Raw genomic sequence first — 21,915 nt, 5'->3', positions numbered from 1 at the left:
TAAAAATGATCAATAATCCCTCCAAAATACCACATTAAGACACAAAGACCTTGAGGAACACCATAGAAAAAAAGTCATGCTGTGATTTGGTATCAAAAACTTTTGACATTTGGAGATTTCTGCAAGAATTGCATTTTTCAAAGATTGGATGGCGAGCACTTCTGTTCTGGAAAAACTGCTCAGAAACCCCCTTATTGTCAATCTAGCTAGGAAAGCCATCCATCCTCTGAATGCTCTAGGTCTCTAGGTTTTGTTTTTAAAGTTTAATGAGGCTGTGATTATCCTAGAGGTCACAACAGGTCATTTTATACAGTGAGGTCAAGTTTTAAAACGTGGTTTCACTACAATGAAATGGCTACTATGGGGAATACTATTGGGCTCATTGGATTGACAAGAGTCTCAGCTTTACGGTGATACCCAATTTATGTAATTGCAAGATTGTTTAGGGACCCCACTGTGCAGAAATATTAAAATCTGCCATTGTAGAATAGGCGAAAATAACACATTTATACTGCATGCAAAAAACTGCATCGTTTTTGTACAAAACTGCATGTGATTATCATAACATGGGCATGTCTGTAAAGGGGAGACTCGTGGGTACCCGTAGAACCCATTTTCATTCACTTGTCTTGAGGTCAGAGGTCAAGGGACCCCTTTGAAAATGGCTATGCCAATTTGTCTTAGCCAACATTTAGCCTAAATTTACAGCATTATTTAGCCTCCTTCCCTACAAACTACCATGACATGGTTGGTACCAATGGATATAGGTTTTCCAGTTTCATTTGATATCTGTACCTCTTCTCTAGCTCTAAAACTGAACCTGCTACAGCCTCTGAAAGACAGTAAAGTCTGTCAGCATTGCCCGCAGGTCTCAGAGGGTTAAAGATGACCATTTATCAGACAGAGAGAAAGAACATTAACATGTTACGGAGAAAAAGAGATGATGCGATATGATTTAAAAGATGTTGTGCAACTTGTTCCAGCTGACTGACCCACCAACCCCTTCATTACCAGGCAGTATATAATTAAGCATTCATGGTTGAAGGCTGAGGCCACTCAGGACTTAAACGAGTAAGAACTGCGGGCATCACAGTGACCAGGCGCCGAGGCCTCATTGGCAGTCAAAGAGGTGCGCGACCTGCGGCGTCTCGACATACGAACACTAGCGGGGGAGCTGGAGGGGTTCGGAGCAGCGCAGACAATGAATCTCAATCCTGAGGCCGTGGCAGATTTACATTTAAAGTAGTTTTAGCGAACGCCCCACTTCCTGATGCATTCTTTGGCAGGGCTGAAGGGAGCGGCTTATCTGCGAGTCATCAATTGCACGTGATGCGTCCAGATAGGAGCTCCCGACGCGGCGCCAGCACCTTTTTCTGCTCACACATCCGGCTCGAAGATGATGTGCCATCTAATAGAGCGCCGTTGCTTGAAGTCTAATTACATTATGCGTGGAAACACCTCTGCTCGGCGTCGACAGCTCCAGATGTGCGAGTGTGTGTTTGCAGGCACAGGTGCTTTAACACATGTGACCTATGTTTTACCTGTGACTGACAGAACCAGTAATGACCAGCATCAGTGTGCTATTGACGTTTGTCACTCGTCTTGCTATTAATGCTATCCCGAGATGGAGCAACAAGGTTACCACAAACTTGGTGTGTATGTGTAAATGTGTGAGTGCTCGGGGGCATATTTGTGCCTCATATTTACACTTAATAGGGCTTGTGTGTGTGTGTGTGTGTGTGTGTGTGTGTGTGTGTGTGTGTGTGTGTGTGTGTGTGTGTGTGTGTGGGGTTGTGATACCAAATGTATGTGTGTGTAGATGTGTTTGGATGAGTAGTAGGTGAGAGTGTGTTGTTGACACAGTGGGGTAAAGGCTATGATGGCTGAAGGCTCTGATGGGTAATTGAGAACAGCAGGTGTCGCCTCCCTCCTGAGCAACTTCAGGCCCCGACCAGCTCGCCCTCCGATCTTCAAAGCCTCTCCGGCCCATTTCTCCTCTCCTTTCTTTTCCTTTCCTTTCCTTTCTTTTCCTTTCCTTTCCTTTTCTCTCCTCTCCTCTCCTCTTCTCTCTAGTTCTCCTCTCCTCTCCTTTCCTTTCCCCTCCTCTCCTCTCCTCTCCTCTCTAGTTCTCCTTTCCTTTCCTTTCCTTTCCTTTCCTTTCCTTTCCTTTCCTTTCCTTTCCTTTCCTACCCTCTTCTCTCCTCTCCTCTCCTCTCCAGGCTGCACTGCCAGTTGAGCTTGCTGGGGAGAAAAACAGCATGTATGGTATTAATCAAACCCAGGGCATCATGGGAAATAGGAAAGGGGCTCGAGCACAGCTATTACTGCTACACCGGTTCACCAAGACCGAAATCTTTCATTCTCTGTAACCCTTTTGACAAGAGTACACTTGATACAGTTGAGTAGTTCAGAGACCGGTAGTACAGTAATAGTTGTAGTATAGTTATTCCTTGTATTATAAGTACTATGATTTGTTTGTTTTGATTTTCTATGAATAGCTAAAAGTTGCTCAAAACCGTGTCTGCACACTGTTTGTTTTCTATAAAAATATGTTTATTCAAGTCAGTACATTTCAAAGTTCCATCGCTGTGTTTTCACAGAACATTTTAGGATTTTCGGATGATTCACCAGAGCTGTGGATTCTCTCCACTGATCCCTGTTGGAACAGGAGAATCTCTCATACAGATTTGTCTCTTTCTGTCTGTCTATTTCAGCTCCTTCCTCCTTCCTCTTTTAGCACCTATCGGCCTTTAGACGGTGAAGCTGAGCCTGTGAGCTGTGTTCTGCCTGTGGGCCAGGGCTCCCCTGCTCTGGCGTTGTTACCGATGCCGAACACGTCACCAACCTCATAAACCCCCCCACCCTCCCCTGACTTTTTCAAATGAACAAATCTGATTGAGCGAATGCCATTACCTGGGTAAATGAATGATTCCTAAAGGACTGGACAAGGCCTAACACCGCCCTGAGGGTAAAGCTTGTTATCGCTGCAAACTCCAAAGAGGAGAGAGGCGGCTGTGGAGCTTGTGTGCACTTTGTCAGAGGCCTGTATTTCCATATTAATCTGCCACATTTAGGCATCTGAGACAGAGAGCCTCCTGTCACGCTTCTTTGATAACAGAGCAGTTAGCTTTTTCCCCCTCATGTATAAATATGTATAATTCTGATAAGATTAATTGAAACGCCTAAGTATACAGTGGTAGGAGATGAGTGGGAGGGAGAGAGAGGGAGACAGCAGGAGGGACATTATATTGCCAAAGCATGCATTTTAGACTGGCCTCTGCCTCAGACCTCCTTCAGAGCGGGTGCCTAGTCTCTCTCCTCCGGGTCCAAAGTGCCTTGAATTGAAAATAGCATCTACCTAACCGTCCCTCAAAAATAGCTGAGCGAATAAGTTTTTGCGCAGAGCCGATAAATACGGCGTGGAGCCTCTGACACCGAAGCCTCACCCCAATTTCCAGTGCTCTGGAGGAGATCAGATAGCCCCGTGTCATTTGATTTTCTGCCTTATCTCATCCGCGCCCATCTTTTTGTCTCAAGCAGAGCTACATTTTAAGAAGCACACACTCCTGGTATCTTTTTGAAGGACAAAACCCCGGGATGATATCGAAACAAATAATCGGATCGCGCCGTTGGAGAGGGCCGTTCTGCCGTTTGATTGATACCGAGTGCTGACGCAGGCATGTCAAATGAGTGTCCTTCAAGTGACATTTGGGATGCAAATCCGCAGAAGTACACGTCGAGATTGCAGCAGTCCTTAGTTCACGAGTGCCATTTATGATCGCGCCTCCGCGATGGCTGACATTACGGATGCTGTAAACTAGAGCACAATTTATACTTTGTGTATAATCCCACGCAGCCGTTGAGCAGTTCCACTTTTCAAACTGACCAATAAAAATGTCTGTTTAATAGTTGTTTTCTGCAAAGTATGCTGAGTGCTAAACAAGAGAGGGCAGTGAGCGAGGAGGAGGAAACAGCAGGGGAGAGGGAGGTGTGGGAGAGTGGAGGTGAGGGATCCTGAGACAGATGAAACAAGAGGGAGCGAGAAAAGCGAGGGAGGAGACAAAGACGGTCCCCGGTGCGCCGCTCGAGTTGACTGACGGCGAGAAGAGAGGGCTGTAGTGAGAGGAAGGGAGGAGGAAAGGGAAGAAGGGAGCGAGCACGTCGGTGTGTGAGTGGCGTCTCTCATTAGAAGGTGCTGTCAGGGGCCACAGAGGGGGGACTGCAGGGACCCCACCTACCCCCTTCTCCTCCCTTCTCCGCTGGCCCCTGAGATCCGGCCGGGAAAATGATTGATGAGTGATACCAAGATAAACACGCGCCTTGGCCCCCAAAGGCAGCCCTGCAAAATGATGCATGCAGCGTTATAAATAAACCTTATGGAAAAAAAACAACTTTACAATAAACAACAAAACAATGCAAAGCAACCGTTGGGTTTTCTTATTTTGAATATTGTTAGAGAAACCCAGCTTTTGTTCTTCACTTTGATGAGTTTGCGTCTGTGTCGCGCCGACGCATGTGAGCAGCGAGCACACGGCTAACAAGGCTCGCCAGCTGACTGGATGGTTAAGCCCCCCTCAACAGTCACGCTGCCTCCTCAGCAGATCGGGCAGGCGGCTTTCCCGCTCACTCACTGCGAGGCCCCAAACACCGTTCTAATTTTGGTAGAGCTCCAAATCATAGCAGCTGTGTGTGTGTGTGTGTGTGTGTGTGTGTGTGTGTGTGTGTGTGTGTGTGTGTGTGTGTGTGTGTGTGTGTGTGTGTGTGTGTGTGTGTGTGTGTGTGTGTGTGTGTGTGTGTGTGTGTGTGTGTGTGTGTGTGTGTGTGTGTGTGTGTGTTGGAGGAGTGCAAAAGTGCGTGGGAAACTGATGTGCAGTGCGGCATATGTATGGATTAATTCGGCCACTCCACAATACACACAAATACAAATACACCCACACAAAAAAAAAACTCTGCTCACTAATTGTTGAGTAAGCCATAAATGTTTTATGCCACACTTTCTGTTAATGTTTAACACTGAGCGCCAAATGCCTCTGTTACAAATCGAAGTGGAAAGGCAGATTATCATCAAATAGTTACATTATATCATTATGAGCCTACGGGCTGTGGTCTGGTGGAGGGAGAATGAATTATGAATGGAGTGTGAGGGAGGATCTTCGCTTCCCCCGAGGGACTTCCAACACCACAACTCATTTAAGTTGGATGAATGAGAGATAAGGAAAGGAAGTCCCCCCCCCCACCCCCTCCCTCCTCCACTCCCACCACCCATGCTGCTCGCCTTACACACTGCCCTTCATGTAATTTACTCCGTGAGAAGAAGTGTCACTTCAGCACACACTTCTCATTGGGAGAAATGTATGCTGAAGGGAGCTTTGTTCATTGTCAAACTGCATACCAATGCTGAAAAACACCATAAAGAAGTCTTGTCATCTAAGTCACTGGTGCATTTTCTGCCTGGCGCGGACTCGTGTCGGGCCTCTTTGTACATCTCTGAAATGAGTCCCCGAGCTGTGCTGTAGCTTTGCCTAAAAAATCCTTCTCATCTCATCTTTCTCTCTTTTGCTCTCCCTCTGTCCTGTCTCCACGGATCCAGGCCGCAGAATGGGTCGATGATATTGTACAATAGGAAGAAGGTGAAGTACAGAAAGGATGGCTACTGCTGGAAGAAGAGGAAAGACGGGAAGACCACACGGGAGGATCACATGAAGTTGAAAGTGCAGGGAGTCGAGGTGAGTGCGCTTACGAGAATTTGGACTTAGCGGGAGTGTGTGGGGGGATCTGGCGGGGAGGGGATGGGCGAGAGCCAGCCTTCACCCTGACACAGACAAACACAGGTCTACAGTGAGCTCTCCCCTGGCTGTAATGGAGACAGTCACATGCTGCAGTCGGCCCGTGTCTCTGAGGAGCCTTACCAAGAAACAATGCGGCACAACAATAGTTTTCCCTGGGAAGCCAGTGGAGTGGAACCGATTGTTTGTACCTTATTAAGGCTCTGGATGTTGCCTTTGCTCCAGAGAGCCTACATTAATCTTGCTGGCTCGAAGCAGCGCTGTGGAGCTAGCGTTCCCTCACCTCACTCCACGTCACTCCGCATACCAGCCGCCGCCATAAAAGGCCCAGATGTATCTGTCCTTGGCTCACCCAGGCTCAATTTTGCTCAACCTGAGGTGGCGGCAATGCAGCTTATCAGCAGTCCCGTATATGAGACCAGGCAGCCCCAGACTCCTTCACTTCCTTTGCTTTCAGTCTCTTTCACGTATTTAGCCACAAGCACACATACTAGAAGTACAGGAGTTGAGAGAGAGTAGAGTTAGAGGTGTCCTATTCGTGTGTGTGCTCACATACACACACACAAACACAGTCCCGTAGTTCACATACACATAACCACACACCTCAGGGAGTGGTGCTGTGAGTCTGTGTCACACAGCGCGACAAAGACAAAGCTCAGGCATTCTCCCAACAGGGGCTCTGTTCTCTGTTTGTACTCCTCCAGATATTTGTCACTCCAAGAAAATGGCCTCTTCCTTGGCCTTGCCAGCTCAGTGTCATCTCTGGTCCTGCAGTGGTGTGATAACCTGTTGGGACTACACACATCCATCCTTTTGGACGGTTATATATTGTTTCCAGTTTCTGACAGTCCTGGCTTTACAGAAGGTTTACAGCCGACTTGCATTGATACTGTTGTATTAACATGTGAATACAGATTATGTGCAGTGATGTTTAGCATGTAGGCTCTGATTTTGTCAATCCCCGCAGAATTGTTAGCGCTGTTCACGCCGTTAGCACCATTAGCTGCTAGCCGCCGGCTCAGACATCTCCGTGTTCAGGCAGGTAATCCCGGCTGTATGGGTTTCAGATGCTGCAGTAGTGGGGCAATCACACGTTGCATTAAATCGAAGAACATTTGGCTGCGAGCAGAACCATAGAAAAAGTAATTTTTTTCTAGATCTGGGCACAAAAAGGATGGATTGCAGGTAAAGTTTGACTGGAGAAGTTTTGATACTACTTGGTACTGAGTTATTTCGGTCGATACCTTACAGGTATCGAGTATCAATACCCAGCCCTAAGTACAGTATTTTAATGTAGTTCCAACCTCTCAGTCAAACTAATACAAAGTATGCTTTTTTGTTTCAACAACAGAATTGGGTCACAGTTGCCAATTTCCCCTTGTATTTCGGGATGAGTTTACCTTTACTGACGGATCTTTTAGGCCATCAAACCAGCTTCATCTCTACCCAGGTTCCACCCCCATTGTACATTGTGGATTTCCTGCCTCCAGTAATAAAGAAAGATGGTGTTATGACTGACCCCTAATTTCTGTCCTCAAAATGTTCCTTCAAGAAGGGGTGGGTATGATATGGTAGGAGTAGTACCTGCTCTCCTCTGGTAAACATGGCTTGTACAGTTATTACAAGAGCCAGCTGTTCCCCTATAGCAGTCCTAAAGCATGCACAAACGATATTAATAAAAGTATATCTAAAGTTAGTGGCACCAGATGTCAGATGAAAATGTACCCACATCTACCTCACATCTGCTGTCTTGTATATCATCGCGGCCCACTTCAGCACACGTGGAAGCGCTGCCCCCACCCAACAGACTCCTGTACTGTATGCCACTGTCCTATTTTCCAGCATCAACGCTGGTCAATGCTCCAGAAAAAAACAGCCGTTTTTCTCTTTAAAGCAACTCTCTCAACTCTCTCAACTGGCACATCACAGCCTCTGTATCTCCGGTACTTCTCTTGGCCAGCGATAGCGTGTGTTCTTCTGTGGTCTTGTAGCTGTCACACAGTGGACAAGGAGAAACATTCTGTTACGGTATAAAAATATCCAGACCTCTGTGACCAGCAGTCCCTGCTTTATAAAAATTATATTTAAAAAAAGACATTTCCTGGCAAGCCATAGCTGAAGAGATTGGCTCCTAAGGTGAGGAATCGCGTGAAAAAACACACACAAAAGACTCTTGAATCCAGGGCAGATTCACTTTATGTGCTACATATTGTGCTGTATAATATGCTGTGTGGTCCTGATGACTCGCCACGGTGTGTCCGATGTGTCCTTGGGGCACCAAATGGCGCACATCATATGATGCATTATTGCGCCGTGGTGCTGGTGGTGTGGTTTGGATTTTAACCAGACTGAAACGGAAGCAGTACGTACTGGAAACAGAAAGGGGGCAGATTATATCCCATTAATAAACCCTCTAGTGTTTGAAGAGTGAGCTTTTCTTTACATCCCAGTCGACACTTGACGTGGACGTTGGTGACTATTACAGTATTTTATGTCCATCAGTAGCAATAAGCAGTCAGCGGCTGAATAGCAGTTGTAACCTGAAGTGTACAGTGTGCAACGACGTAAGATAAAGGATGTACTAAAGCAAAGTCATCATGACTCACATACATCTATACTGACGTCTGTTCACTGAGTGTAACTCTGTGTCCTGTGTTGTTGCTCTGTGAGCTCCGATATGTTGTAAGCAGTCTAATTTACCAGAGCTAATTGCAATGTTAGCAGCAGTGCAAGGTGTGAAGGTGAGCTTAGTGTAGAGAGAGAGAGAGGTAGAAACTGACTCAGGGCTGCAAAGCCACATGGGATCTCATAGAAATTGGACCATAACTACTGCGATTTCACATACTGCGCACTCATTGTCTATGCTGAGTTACACTGCTTAGACTGTGTGGTGCGTTTCTGTGTGTTTGTGTACACATCTTGCAGCCTTGGAAGGCCTGAGTCACGTCCTTTAAACCCCTCACCCCTCAAGACTGACAGTGAGAGGTGATCCATCACTGCTGTAACCAGCCTATGATGGGAACCATGACCCGTAATGCACCGTCATGTTTACTGTAAGCACATCCAAATGACTTGACCTTTGCCTTCCGCGCAGCGAAAGTACGAGACCACAGGAGAGGATAAAGAGCTAAGATCTATTTCTGCTTACTACTCTATTTAGAAGGAGAAGAGAACGATCCATTTAAATACATAATTCATGTCATACCTTCACAAGGCGGAACGCAAAGAGTTGATACAACTTCACTTGTTTTACAGGGGAGTCTTTACATCACTCACACTGTGCTGTAGCTGCCCCGATTCCCCAGCCATCCAGTGCTTAATAGAGGTTGTGTGGTTATTACATGGGCCAGGTTTAGTGCACAGAGAGGACAAGTGTTGTGGGTGGTTCCGGCCAGTGATGTTCAGTGGCTCCGGCGAGAGAAAGGCTGCGAGTCCGGGAGCGATGGGCCTTCTGGGGCCTGCAGGAGGCAGCCTAGCGTGGCAGGAGTAGATGTCAGTGCGTGCTGCTGCTGTCCTGTCTGCTCCGCAGTGCTGGCTCAGCAGCCCGTGTAAACCAGGATCTACTCTCTTTCTCCCTCTATGTCTTTCTCTCTTCCACCCATCTTTCTCTTTCATTTCCCTGTCTTTTTAATTCTTTCTCTAGATTTTACATTGCCCAGCTCTACTCCCCACCTCTCTTTCTCCTAACTGCCCCAAATCCTCCTTCCACTACCTTCCAAGTCCACAGTCCAGACGGACAGAACCTTGAGTTGGGCGGTAATGCTCCCTGTTCCCTAAAATTGGAGCGCAGGGCATGTTGCGGCATTAGCGCTTAACAGGCCGTGAAATAGCAGCCTGCCTTCCTGACGTCTCCCCCATCACTCCAGGTGAGTTGGCCAGACGGCTGGATAAATGAGCGTGCAGCACCCCCAGCAAACCAGCATGCCTTTGGGGCACCTGAGGAGAGATGTCCATCAGCGATTATCTCACCACACCCTGCTCTTACCAACTCACCAGCTCCTGGACATATAGCCAAACTTCCGCGGGGATCCTTGCATCCACTCTAATGAGGATGTCTAGTGGCTGTCTATCAGTCAGGATCTTTGGTTACACCAGGTTTTGATTCTCCCACAGAGTGATGTCATCTTAATTCAGGCTGTAGGTCTCATAGTATGCATAGCTCTAGCATCCCCTGGCTTCTCGCTGTGAAATAGCAGAGACCTCAAGCACATCTGCTTTGACAAACTCCACCTGATCTCCATTCTGCTTCTTGTCAAGCTCCTACCCCCCAATGCTAGCACCTCTTCTTATCTGATTAGCTGTTAACGTCGGCTTAACCCCCCCATCTCCTCCACCTCTTCTATCCTTTCTCCCCATTATTCCTAAGCTTTAATAAACTCCCTAAAATGCAGATCGATTTTCTCTTAAGTGAAGGTGGCAGTGCCTCTGACTTATTTCATTACCACAGGCTAATTATACCGATTGAAATGAGCTTCTCCTCTTAAGGTGTGCTGTGCTGCTCTGCTCTGCGCCCCCGCGCTCCCTAGACTTTAATGCCAATACAGTTCTCTACCAATTCCCTGAATCCCATCCCTGCCTCAGCCTCCACCCCGCCATCCCTTCACCCAGCCCTCTCACCCCTCCACCACCTAAATAATCAGCTGGTGCGTCCTTAGGCCCCGTAACTTGTCATTTCATGTTGGATCCACCCTAATGTGTGATTTCAACTGTGCAACTGTGCAATGAAGGAAGGTAATGGAGCATGCTGGTGGCTCAATCGCCTCTGTTCATTGATAATAATGAAGACAAATGTCAAAACATTAGTTGCTAATGTTGTAATGGAGTGGATGCTAGTGGATGCGCGCTGGATGCTACACTGCATTGGCTTTCAATATCACATGACCTTCAACGTTTAACTCATCTTTTTTGCTGGTAGTCTAGCCCTTCCTTTCGCAGCAAATCAAACATTGAAGTTCTTTTGTCCATCCAAGCACATTTATATCTGAATTCAAATGACTCTCTGGAGGCACAGCTTCATACTTGGACTTTTTTGTCTGCTTGTTAAAACATGATGGGAAAAAAATTTAAACCCGCTGCCCCTCCTTTGTCCCCCGTGTTCGAAAGAAATGCAGCAAAAGTGCCCTCTTGGATTCCCCAATGTAGATAAAACACAATAAAATGCCCTCTAGGGTGCCCTTCTAGTAGAGGAATGTGATTAAGTGCCCTCTAGGGTGCCCCTCTAGTTGAGGAAACATGATAAAGTGTCCTTTAGGGTGCCTTCCAGCAGAGAAAACGTGATAAAGTGTCCTTTAGGGTGCCTTCCAGCAGAGAAAACGTGATAAAGTGTCCTTTAGGGTGCCTTCCAGTGGAGAAAACGTGATAAAGTGCTCTCTTGGGTGCCTTCCAGTGGAGAAAACGTGATAAAGTGCTCTCTAGGGTGCCTTCCAGTGGAGAAAACATGATAAAGTGCTCTCTTGGGTGCCTTCCAGTGGAGAAAAAGTGATAAAGTGCTCTTATGGGGTGCCTTCCAGTGGAGAAAACGTGATAAAGTGGCCGTATGGTGGAGAAAATCTGATGAAGTACCCTTTGGGGTGCCCTTCTAGTAGAGAAAACGTGATTAAGTGCCCTCCAGGGTGCCCTTCCAGTGGAGAAGCATGATAAAGTTCCCCCTTGCATGGCCGTCCAGTGGAGAAAACATGAAAAAGTGTCCTCTAGGGTGCCCTTCCAGTGGAGAAAATGTGATGCAGTGCCGTATAGGCTGCCCTACATGCTAGAAACATTTTGCGTGCTCGTGCCCCACTCGTGCCCTTTTATTTTTTTCGCCCCTGCCCCTCAGACAGCCCGAGTCCGCCACTTGGTAAGTTACAATCACACTAGCTGCATATCTGTGAAATAGAGTTGCTTTGGGTGGCTGTGTGTGTTTTCAGCAGCAGCAGTAGCACTGATTTACAGATGCAGCGGCTGATACCGCCAGATTGCGAGGCCAGATGTGAGAGGGCACTAAACAAACCCCTGTTTCTGAGAGGAGGTGACACCGTGCATGCTCTCCCTCCTGCCCCTGCTCCAAGTCAACTGTGAAATTAAGATCAGATTACTGATACAGGCAATGCCCCAAAGCCCGAATAAAAGTTTGTATTTTCCATTTTTATTCCAACTTATAGGCTGTCTTTTAGACAACAGTCAGCTGCCTGCGCTGTAAAGACAGTAAATCGATTACTGTTTCCATTGTCTCCTCTTTTCTCCCGGAGCCTGCTTTGTTATTCACTATTTCTTCCTCTTTGCCTTGGAGCTCACACAGCTAGTTCTTCCTTTTTGAATTACCTGATTGTGGAGGAGTTAAGACCAATCTGTGTGTGATATTTCAAAGAGCGGTTACCATGGTTATAACTCCTAACCCTTCTGCTCTCACATACAGTAGAGTAATAGTCAATGAGCGGTTGCATAGGCACAGGAAGCATATGGTTTAGTGACTGCAGGTCCTCTCATTTATTCATGCTAATACAAGGTAAACATAACCTTGGGAAGAGAGAAAAGAAAATGCTTCATGGTATAATAATGAACAAATACACAGTGGATACAAATGCAATTATTGCCTTATTGCAAAATATAGCTTTAGATGTTGCCATGCACGGGAGGTAGGTGATGGAGCCAGATATCCATTTTAGTTATTGTGTGATTCTTTTTTTACCCAGCACAGTAGATTAAAGCAGTAATCCCCTCTCCAGCATAATGGCTTAATGGGGGTTGTTATGTTGTTATTAGCGACTGAACCAAAGCCTTCCCACATGAACGCCTTACCCCTAGCATTTGGGAGCGTCCACTTTACCCATGCTTTTCCTTTAAGACCCCAGTAATTAGTTTTCCTCTCTTGCCTCTTACAATTGCCGAATCACTCAGCAGCAGTTAAGCCCTCAGTCTGCCTTTCACCTTTCGCCTTATCGCCAATTCAATCCAGCACGTCGGATTTGAAGGGGGCTAATTTTGGAAAGGTTGCTGTAGGGAGAGAATGTATAAGGGGCCCGTCAAAATACTAGTAATTTAGTTCACCACTTGTTGCCGCATGTTGTAGTGTTGTCATACTGAGGTGTCTCCATGGGGGTCCCCTTCTTTATTGTGAACGGTTAGGAGGAAATGCCTGAGAAATATTTTAATTTGTCGCAAAGCTTGAGGATTTCCATACATCAAACCGGCAAAACGCCATCCAGAGTAGGCTCGCCACTGTTTTGGGGGGAAACAATCATGTGTCCGTCATAAACGGTAACAGCGTAAGCAGAAGAAGTTGTCTCCAACATGTCTCCAATCCTCTACTTTAAACAAACCGGTGATAGGAATAACGGTATGCCGACGAATTGCTGTGTAGTTGGTTTGCACCAACAATAAATCCAAAAACGCTGATCTCCAGTTTGTTCCCCTGCCATGTCCTAAAAAAGATATAATAGACCAGACCAGCATGGCATCATCGCCGAGGCTACACTTCCGTTTGGGGGGAAAGAAACTCGCTGTCACAGGAGAGAAAAATTATGAAAAGCTGTTAGTTTTAGCGGGTTAACCGAGCCTTTCACACTGAGGTTTGAGGCACATGCGATACGTGACTTTTCACTGTCAGTGTGGTAACTGGCTAAATGATGTTGGTGACAGCTAATGTTAGCTTGAGTGGGAGGCTGCTGCAGTAGTACAGTAATACAATAATGTTATAGCAGCATCAGACTGTCATCTCCAACTAAATCTCAGCCTATAGATCAAACAGCTGGCTATTAACACATTGGTTATGTACAGACGACACTTAGACTAACGTGATTCAATCAAATATGTATATATGTCTAGATAAGTAATATCCAGCCACTGTATTGGACAGGGGAACACTGAAGGAACAACCTTCATTCATTAAGGTATTACGAAAGCTTAGGTTCAGGCAGGATTGTAAAATAATTATAGAAATGTGTATAAAACAAACGTTTTATCAATCAAACGTCAAATTGCATTGAAGTCAATGGGATCTTCGGTTTTCTTTCACCCCAGAAGGGGGAGCGGCCTTGACTTTTTGCGAAGTAACCGTATGTGCTGGTCTGGTGTATTTAAAGACTGGCTTTATCAAGGCTCCCCAATGCAGCTCCCCACCTACCTCTTGGGTTCTAGTGAAAAAAAAGAGAGAACTGTCCAGCAGCTACACAAACACCTTCTCCATTGCTGTAAAAAAACAATTCAGAAGAATAATGGAGCACAGTGAAATGCAGGAATGGAGATGACGAAGAGTCATACGATCCATTCTTCTTCTCTTCTTCTCTTCAGAGACGTAAACAGGGATGCTTCCCAGCGCTTCGCATGTCACTCGTTATGCTTATTAATACTGTTGGTGCACCAAATCGAGTGAGTTTGCCAGCGTTTTGATATATGTAACCCCCTTGGGGAGCAGCAGAGCAGAACCAACTCCAGATATGCAAAGTAGGGGCAAGAGGTTTGCGGAGAGGGTGAAGAAAACAGAGCACTGCAGGCAGCGAGCAGGCTTTGCATGACTCTGTGGTTTGTGAATTCTCCTTTTTGTTTGGTCTCGTGAGCAAAGCGCGGATCCCTGGGCAACACACACGGCCTGGGTTTTATGTTAATGAGCGACTTTCGCCGAGGCTTCTCCTTTCTACCGTTTCTCAGATGCGGGCCAAAATACTCTTCAGAGATTCAGAAAACACCACCAACCGAGCGATACACTGCGCAGTGTTATGCACTGAGAGGCCCACTCCGGTCTAGACCTCAAACCATTGCTGGAATCAGTTGATTCACTTGAATTCAAAAGGTGGGAGTTCAAAGGAAAGCAAGTAGTTTCAGCATCAGCTCACCTCCCTTGCAGTGTGTTAGGGTGCAAGTTCTTTGGCAAAATCTCTGTTTAATGATCTACAACCGGCTTCTGCCTGGTCCGCACATTTTTCTCGGGCATTTCTGCCTACAGGTCAGGGTCAGCCGAGGTCTGGAGTATTGAGTAGAATCAAAGAGTGGTTTTCTATTCCTGAAAACCCGTAAAATGCATTATATGGATTGCTCGAAATGCCTTGGATAGCTCTTCAGGACGTGCCTTTTACTGAATCTGCGAGTTTCCCTTTTCTCCCCATCTGTCTTTATCTTGTTCCCTTCCCTCCATCCCTCTCTCCCTCTCTCTCACCCTCTCTATTTCTTACCTCCATCTGCTTCTTCCCTTTGAAAAAAGCAGCTTACCCCAATGCTCTCCGTTAATATGAGGCCATTCCTGTAGCGAAGGCAGACCCCCATGTCAAGAGCAGCAGTTTTCTTCGGATGCTGTAAAGGCCTTGGCAGAAGCATCTCTTCTTTCCCCTGCTGGCTCTGGAACACTTGGTTCTTTTAATATCCTTCAGATAGGGGAGCGCAGCACCGGTGTTTAGGAGGCTACTATACACCGAGGGGGCAAGGGCTTTGAGGAGGAATCATCCAGCGACATTATCTCCTCTTTACTCAAAAACGGCAGTACAGCATGGCCCCGAGATTCCACAGGAGCTTTTCTGCCTCATCTGCAGAAAAGAAATATTTGTGTATTGACGTTTGCAGAGAGATGAATTTGTTATACTCGAGCATCCTGCTCATCGGCTACCTTTATCTTCCTCTTTTTTCGCTTGGCTATTTATTCTGCTGGCTTTCTGCACATGCGGCCTATGTATTATTAACCACGCAGCAACACACGGAGGTTTAGATGCACCGTAATGTGCCGCTGTGTTACATTTAATAGCTGCAAAATCAAAATGTAGCATTGCTCCGGCATTCACTCTTCAAAGGAGGTATAATGAGTGGAGCTGCAAAGTTCAAAGAGAATGGTTAAGTGTTTGTATAGAATTATACGGGGCGAGCAACTGTGCTTTTCCTCACAGTGATATTGAAAGGTTTGATATTTTACATGAAAGGGTGCTAAAGAGGAGTTTAACACAGGAAACAGGTTTAACCCTTCTGCTCTGGGCAACAGTGGATCTACTAATGCAGATAAAAGTCCCCTCATTAACGTCTTGTTAAGTTTTGTTAGTCATAACTTTGTGTCTTCTTCCCGTCATCTCGCCTCGCACATCTCTCTGATTCCCCTCCTGGCGCTTACATCACTGTTAACCTTGTTCTTTTCAAAGTAATCTGAATAGATGTTCGCTTCTATGTCCTGCGTGCACCGCGTGCATCTACTGTATGTCGCCGCTGTTGATTTTCAATTGCTGCTTTCTTTTGTTTGTTGTTGTTTTTGATATGTATTTCTTGTTGATGGCGCCGAAATGAAAGGCAACAACAGACATTTGTGGAATTCTATTGCACACTTAAACGCGGAGAGAGAATGAGTCATTTGTTTAAGCCCAAGGGGGTGCTGAGCTTGTTCTGCATTGTGTGTCGACACCGGTCCCCCGTTAATGTCACTGTCGCTAAATAATGATGCATGCATGTAGACAGCTGCACTCACACAAATTATTCCATCTATGTGCATGTGTTCAGTTTCACTGACAGAATCTCAGGGGAAGAAACCTTGTTATTGTATGTATATATGTATGTGTGCCACACACTGCATGCGAGTGAATTTCCACACTGAACGCACACATAAGCCGATAAAGTAAAACCTCAATTCATAAATGGAGCTTGTTATTGCTAGAAAATTACGTTTAAAGATACCCCCCAAAAAAATCTCCTAGGTGATAGATGAAAATGGGAGAGATAAAAATGAATCAAAAAGACTGTGGACTGTGGAAAATAAAAGACTGATGAAAGGGAGAGGAGGGAGCAAGAGAGGCTTAGAAGGTGGATGGATGGTGAGGGAGGAGGGAGGAGGGAGGGAGAGGCGAGCGCCGAGCGGAGAGGAGAGAGAAAGCCGGAATGAACGATATATAGCCCCTGGCAAACAGAAAACAATTGTTACACTGCCTCCCATAACCCACTTCAACCTTAAACAGCAGATTTTTTTCACTCAATTAATTTCTACACATTGGAGCAGGGGCCTTGGCTGAAGCTGGGCTTTTATGTGCTCCTGCAGCTGCAAGGCCTATACACATCTCTGTCTCTCTCTCCTCTCTGCTCTCTCTCTCTCTTTGTCTGTCTCTAGCTTTCTTTTATTTTTTTTTCGAAAAATGAACATACTGCATTTCAATGGACTGGAACACTTTGAGAGATGAAGCCTGAATAAACAGGGAAATAGTATATATTGTAGCAATGGCGTACACACACACAAACAATTGATGGAAACTGTCCTTTGATTCTTGGAAATAGGATTTAAAAGTTATTTATACATTCAGCTGGATGTATTCCGGTATATGAGTGATTTTCATCATACATCATATGTAAGTCAGTAAGACAGACAATCCAGAAAGACCACTAATGGAATGACAATATTTTCATTAGGGCTGTCAATCGATTTAAATATTTATTAATTGCATGATTGTCCATAGTTAATCACGATTAATCACAAATTAAATCACATTTTTTCATCTGTTCAAAATGTGCCTTAAAGGGAGATTTGTCAAGTATTAAATACTCTTATCAACATAGGAGTGGACAAATATGATTGCTTTATGCAAATGTATGGATATATTTATTATAAGAAATCAATTAACAACACAAAACAATGACAAATATTGTCCGGAAACCCTCACAGGTACTGCATCAAACATAAAAAATATGCTCAAATCATAACATGGCAAACTGCAGCCCAACAGGCAACAACAGCTGTCAGTGTGTCAGTGTGCTGACTTGACTATGACTTGCCCCAAACTGCATGTGATCATCATAAAGTGGGCTAGTCTGTAGACTCGTGGGTACCCATAGAACGCATTTTCATTCACATATCTTGAGGTCAGAGGTCAAGGGGACCCCTTTGAAAATGGCCATGACAATTTTTCCTCGCCAAAATTTAGCGACAGTTTGGAGCGTTATTCAACCTCCTTCGCAACAAGCTAGTATGACATGGTTGGTACCAATGGATTCCTTAGGTTTTCTAGTTGTATATGATGCGAGTATCTTCACTTTAGCTTTAAAAGCCCGCTACAATCTCCGAAAGATTGATACGCAAGTTGCGTTAATGCTTTAAAGAAATTAGTGGCGTTAAAACAAATTTGCGTTAACGCGTTATTATCGCGTTAACTTTAACAGCCCTGATTTTCATACAAAGGACTAATAATAATAATAAAATAATGACAATACTGATGAATGATCCGACACAGGAGCAAACGGGGCCACGGCGGCCCTGTGTGCGGACAGCAGGTTGATTTGCCGGAGGGCTGAGAGAGAGGGAGAGCAGGCAGAGACAGATGGACAGATAGATAGGGGAGGGCATGACTGAGCTGTGTCTGTGTGTGGTGAGTGAGGGCCAGTCGGAACAACATGAATCATGGCTCCAGTTGAGAGAGGAGGAGATCAGATCAATAACAGCCCAGAGGAGGGAGAAGAGCAAGAGAGAGAGAGAGAGGATGAAGGGAGGACACAGGAGGTGTTCATCACTGGACCACCCCGGCTCCCAGCATGCTTACTTTTTTTCTTCCTTTCTCAGGCTGTACAGTTAATGTATCGAGCGAAGCGCCGGTTCATTTTCTCTCGCTGAAAACTGAAACATAGATACACGTAGATACAGACAATGTGCTAAAGTGTTATTGATTATTCAAATGAAGACGTGTAACAGGCTATTCGTGGTCATCCTTTGCAAAGAAATGTAAGGATGCTCTTGTGCTCGTCGGCAAAGCGTTGACCTACACTTCATCTAATGAGACGTTCTTAAAGTGCATTTTTAAAATATTACAGTCCAATTTTGAGTGTGCAGTTTTATCAGTTGAAAGGAAAACTATTAATTAATCACGCTTTACTCTTGAAGCCAGTATTGAGGAGCTTTTTTGATTGTGCAAATTTAGTTGCTTGTGTGAAGCTGTGTGTGTGTGTTTTTGTCTAGTGCAAAGGGAGTGTGAAGGCTCAGCAGTGGTCATTTCTCATTAAGTGACCAGTGTGCCTAGGGAGAGGCCTGTTTTTACTGTGTGTGTGTGAGTGTGTTTGTCAGTGTGTGTGCTACAGGAGCAGCTACAGAGGTAGTGAACAGGGTTGGAGTGGCCGTCTGGGTGTTTAAGCATGCTATGCACACAAGTGTAAGATGGCCCAAGCTCCCCTCCATTGTACTGTGGAACAGGCAAGCAATTTTTCTCATCCCTCCCTTTTTTTTATATAATTTGGTCGATAAAGGTGAAGGACGTTTCATCGCTATTTCTCCCTCCCCTCCCCGACTCCCTCCTCCTCCTCCTCTGCTCTGTCTCAGAGTGAAATCCCGAGATAAAGCTCGCCGGCGCTCCATGTTTAATGGAGCTTAATCCCACAGATTTGAGATACGGAGCTGTGAGGTAATTCCCTCATGCCCATCTTCACTAACACAGAATGGTCATGTGACCATCTAATTCTGCCCCTTTTGCTCGATAACAGACAGGTGGACAACAAAAAGAGCCTGCCAAGGACAAATGTGTTTGCTTTTTTAAAAGGATTCATCAGGAAAAACAGGTTTCTCAGGGATCACAAAATGCTCACCGTCTCGTCTGCGCTTATTTTCTGCCATGCTTTTCCCTTCGACTGCGCCTCAGTAAAATTTGGCCGTCTGTACTTTGGCTGGTCAGTCAACCTCCCCTCTTGATGGGGGGATTTATGAATTAATCTGCAACACAGAGGCGAATGTGAGCCAAAGTTTGGAGAGTCACAACTGAAAGCTTAGCGTCCACAGACAGGACTCCAGCCGGGGCATCACGTCAGAGTTAAGAGGGGCTGAGTCTATTTGGAGAAGCCATGTGCTGGGGGAAGTATTACACCCACCAACAATCCTCCTCCTTAAGTGATGAGCTGACAATTTACTATTCACCCCGCCAGTGAAAATATTTTCAATCCGAGCGCATAGAGCTCCCCGTGGCAGGCAATACGCCAAGCCCTCTCCTTCCATCTGACACTTTTTGTTTCAGAATAGCCACTGTGTGGTTCAATTTACCCCGAGACATGCTTGTCAGGCCCGCTTGACATGAGCTGCGTTGTCAGTGTGTAAAACAGTCCGCATGGATGATTGCAGAGCAGCGCTGGTTGTTAGTGGAGTTTGAGAGAAAGGAAATGTTCATGTTCCCTAATATGTCTGCTTTTAATATACGCTAAAAAGGGTGCTGAAAGCAAAAAGGAAACAAGCAGCTCCACTTATTTAATCAGTATGAAGACTCTCTGGAGTACATGCAGCTCCCTACAGATTTACCTGTCCGCTTACCCATTGTTTCCTCACTACCATGTACAATGTTCTCCCGTCTCCTTCCTTTGTTGCCTCTCAGGTATAAGACACCTAATTGTCACGGGAGTAGAGGCGAACCGCAGAGCGAAAAAACACAGAAACACCGTATAGTTATTGTCCAAAACAAAAACAGCAGGCTCGAGCACTCAGAAAAGCCATATACACCTAGGACGTCAGGATGTCAGGGCAGAAGCTGAATGTTCGAAGCTGTGTTTGTGCTTGTTTATGTGTGTGAGTGTATGTTTTTGGCAGGTGAGGGGGCACATCGTCCTTTATAGCTGCACTCTCTCTGGCACTGTCACTTCAAGGTCTCAATCGCTTGCCATTCCCGGGCCCCGACCACTGCCAACGCAGACCGATCCACCTCTGCCAAGGTCCTCCTCATCCCTCCGCTACTGCTCTTCTCTCTCCTCCTTTGCATAATTACCCAGGTAATTGTGGAGTAATTGACTGCATCACCTGCTCCTAGGAAGCTCTGGCATTGTTTAATAAACAGCTGGAATATGCGCCACATGTTGTTGGAGAGCGAGGAAGAACATATTGGGGCAGAGGAGGAGGGGGAGGAAGGGATGGAGATGGAGATGGGGAAAGAAGGTAGGAGGAGGACCGGAGAGAGTTGGGTGGTGGAGTCGGGGAGTGTACACATGCTAATTTCCCAAACACAGACGCCACAGATATAACATTCTCCAGGCAAGTCCTGAACTTGTTATGCAAGGTGAACATATTATTGCCTGTGGGAAGATTAGCGAGGGAGAGGGTAATGAGAGTGGGAGATGGATAGATTCAGAGAAGAGGCAACACAAAGTGAGTGAGAGAAAGTTTTAGGCATGAGAGAATGAGATGGATAGACGGAAAAGGGGGGGGGAGCGAGGGGTGAAGCGAGCCTCTCAGGGCTAATGACATTAAGGAGGTCTGATGAATCGACACCCGCTGAGTGTTATTGACGTCCCCTGAGCCTGCCCAGGCAGAGCCAGCCTCCCAGCCCGGGTATTGGCTAGCCCCGCTCCTCAATTAGACTGCCTGATTAGATTCCCTCGGTTGTGCCCTCTCGCGGGGTGAGCGGGGTGGCATGATGGATGTGATGGGCAGGATTATCAGAGAGGGAGGGGGGGTGTTTCACCCATGCCCCGCCTGGAGGGCACCAGACGATGGGTTTGACCAGTCGTCGCAGGGGCCCGTAGGCGGAGGGCAGGGGGGGGGGCGCGGCGCGGCGCGAGGCTCTTATTGAGGCTGTCAATCATTGGCGCTTACAAGACAGAGGCTGCGTCTCTGTGCAGAGATGCACAGGGGTAATTACTATTCCATCTCACTTGGCATCTAGATATATGAGGCCGTTCACGACCACTGACCTCATGCGGCAACCCTTCACCATCTTTGAAATTGTTAGAAAATGCTCAATTTGCATATTCTGTCCTTCATTCACTAATCCTTCAAAGAGGGACTCGGAATGTAACTGTGCTTAGATACTGCAGATTCTGCGGTTTTTATTTTCTTGGGTTTAGTTTTGCTATCATCTGTGTCCCTACAATAGTCCGTAATGTTGAGGAGTTTGGGCAGGATGTGTCCTTAACCCTATTCTCTCCATTCTCCGGTAGTGACAGTTTCTTACAACCATTCATCAACATCTTGGCTCTCGTGGTGCAAAAAAATGGGGCAAGTCAGGTAAGTGTCCCAATTCAGCAGTTTTGAAAGGCAGTAACTAATGATATCTCAGGAACGGGGGCTGCTGCTGTTTCCCTGAGAACTTTCCCTTCCCGTTCCATTGTGTGTTTGTGTGGCTGGATAGCTGGCTAATGGCCTGTCTCTGATGAATTAGGGGGTCTGACACCTTGCAAACACACTCTCCCAAGGTCAGAGCAGCCCACAGATTACCATATTCGGAGGTTTTTTAACAAT

At 46.1% G+C, this 21,915-nt stretch overlaps 2 protein-coding genes across 14 annotated transcripts in view; one reads left to right on the top strand and one right to left on the bottom strand.

Annotated features, from left to right (window-relative positions):
- camta1a (calmodulin binding transcription activator 1a) overlaps positions 1-21,915 on the top strand; it is a 346,100-nt gene that overhangs the window by 193,606 nt on the left and 130,579 nt on the right. For all 13 annotated transcript variants that reach the window (XR_012594914.1, XM_074643582.1, XM_074643587.1 and 10 more), the window contains one exon: positions 5,591-5,726. Coding sequence is in view for 12 of the 13 variants with exons in the window: in XM_074643582.1 (XP_074499683.1) it covers positions 5,591-5,726 (136 nt within the window). In the remaining variant the exon portion in view is untranslated. The remainder of the gene's footprint in view (positions 1-5,590; positions 5,727-21,915) is intronic.
- Positions 1-21,915, bottom strand: part of LOC141772528 (acidic mammalian chitinase-like) — a 293,197-nt gene that overhangs the window by 245,846 nt on the left and 25,436 nt on the right. The gene's annotated exons all lie outside the window — the stretch shown is intronic.

This window comes from Sebastes fasciatus, chromosome 8, assembly GCF_043250625.1.
Source record: "Sebastes fasciatus isolate fSebFas1 chromosome 8, fSebFas1.pri, whole genome shotgun sequence".
Taxonomy (NCBI): Eukaryota; Metazoa; Chordata; class Actinopteri; order Perciformes; family Sebastidae; genus Sebastes; species Sebastes fasciatus.
Note: the sequence above shows the minus strand (reverse complement) of the source record. Positions and strands in the feature narration are given on the sequence as shown.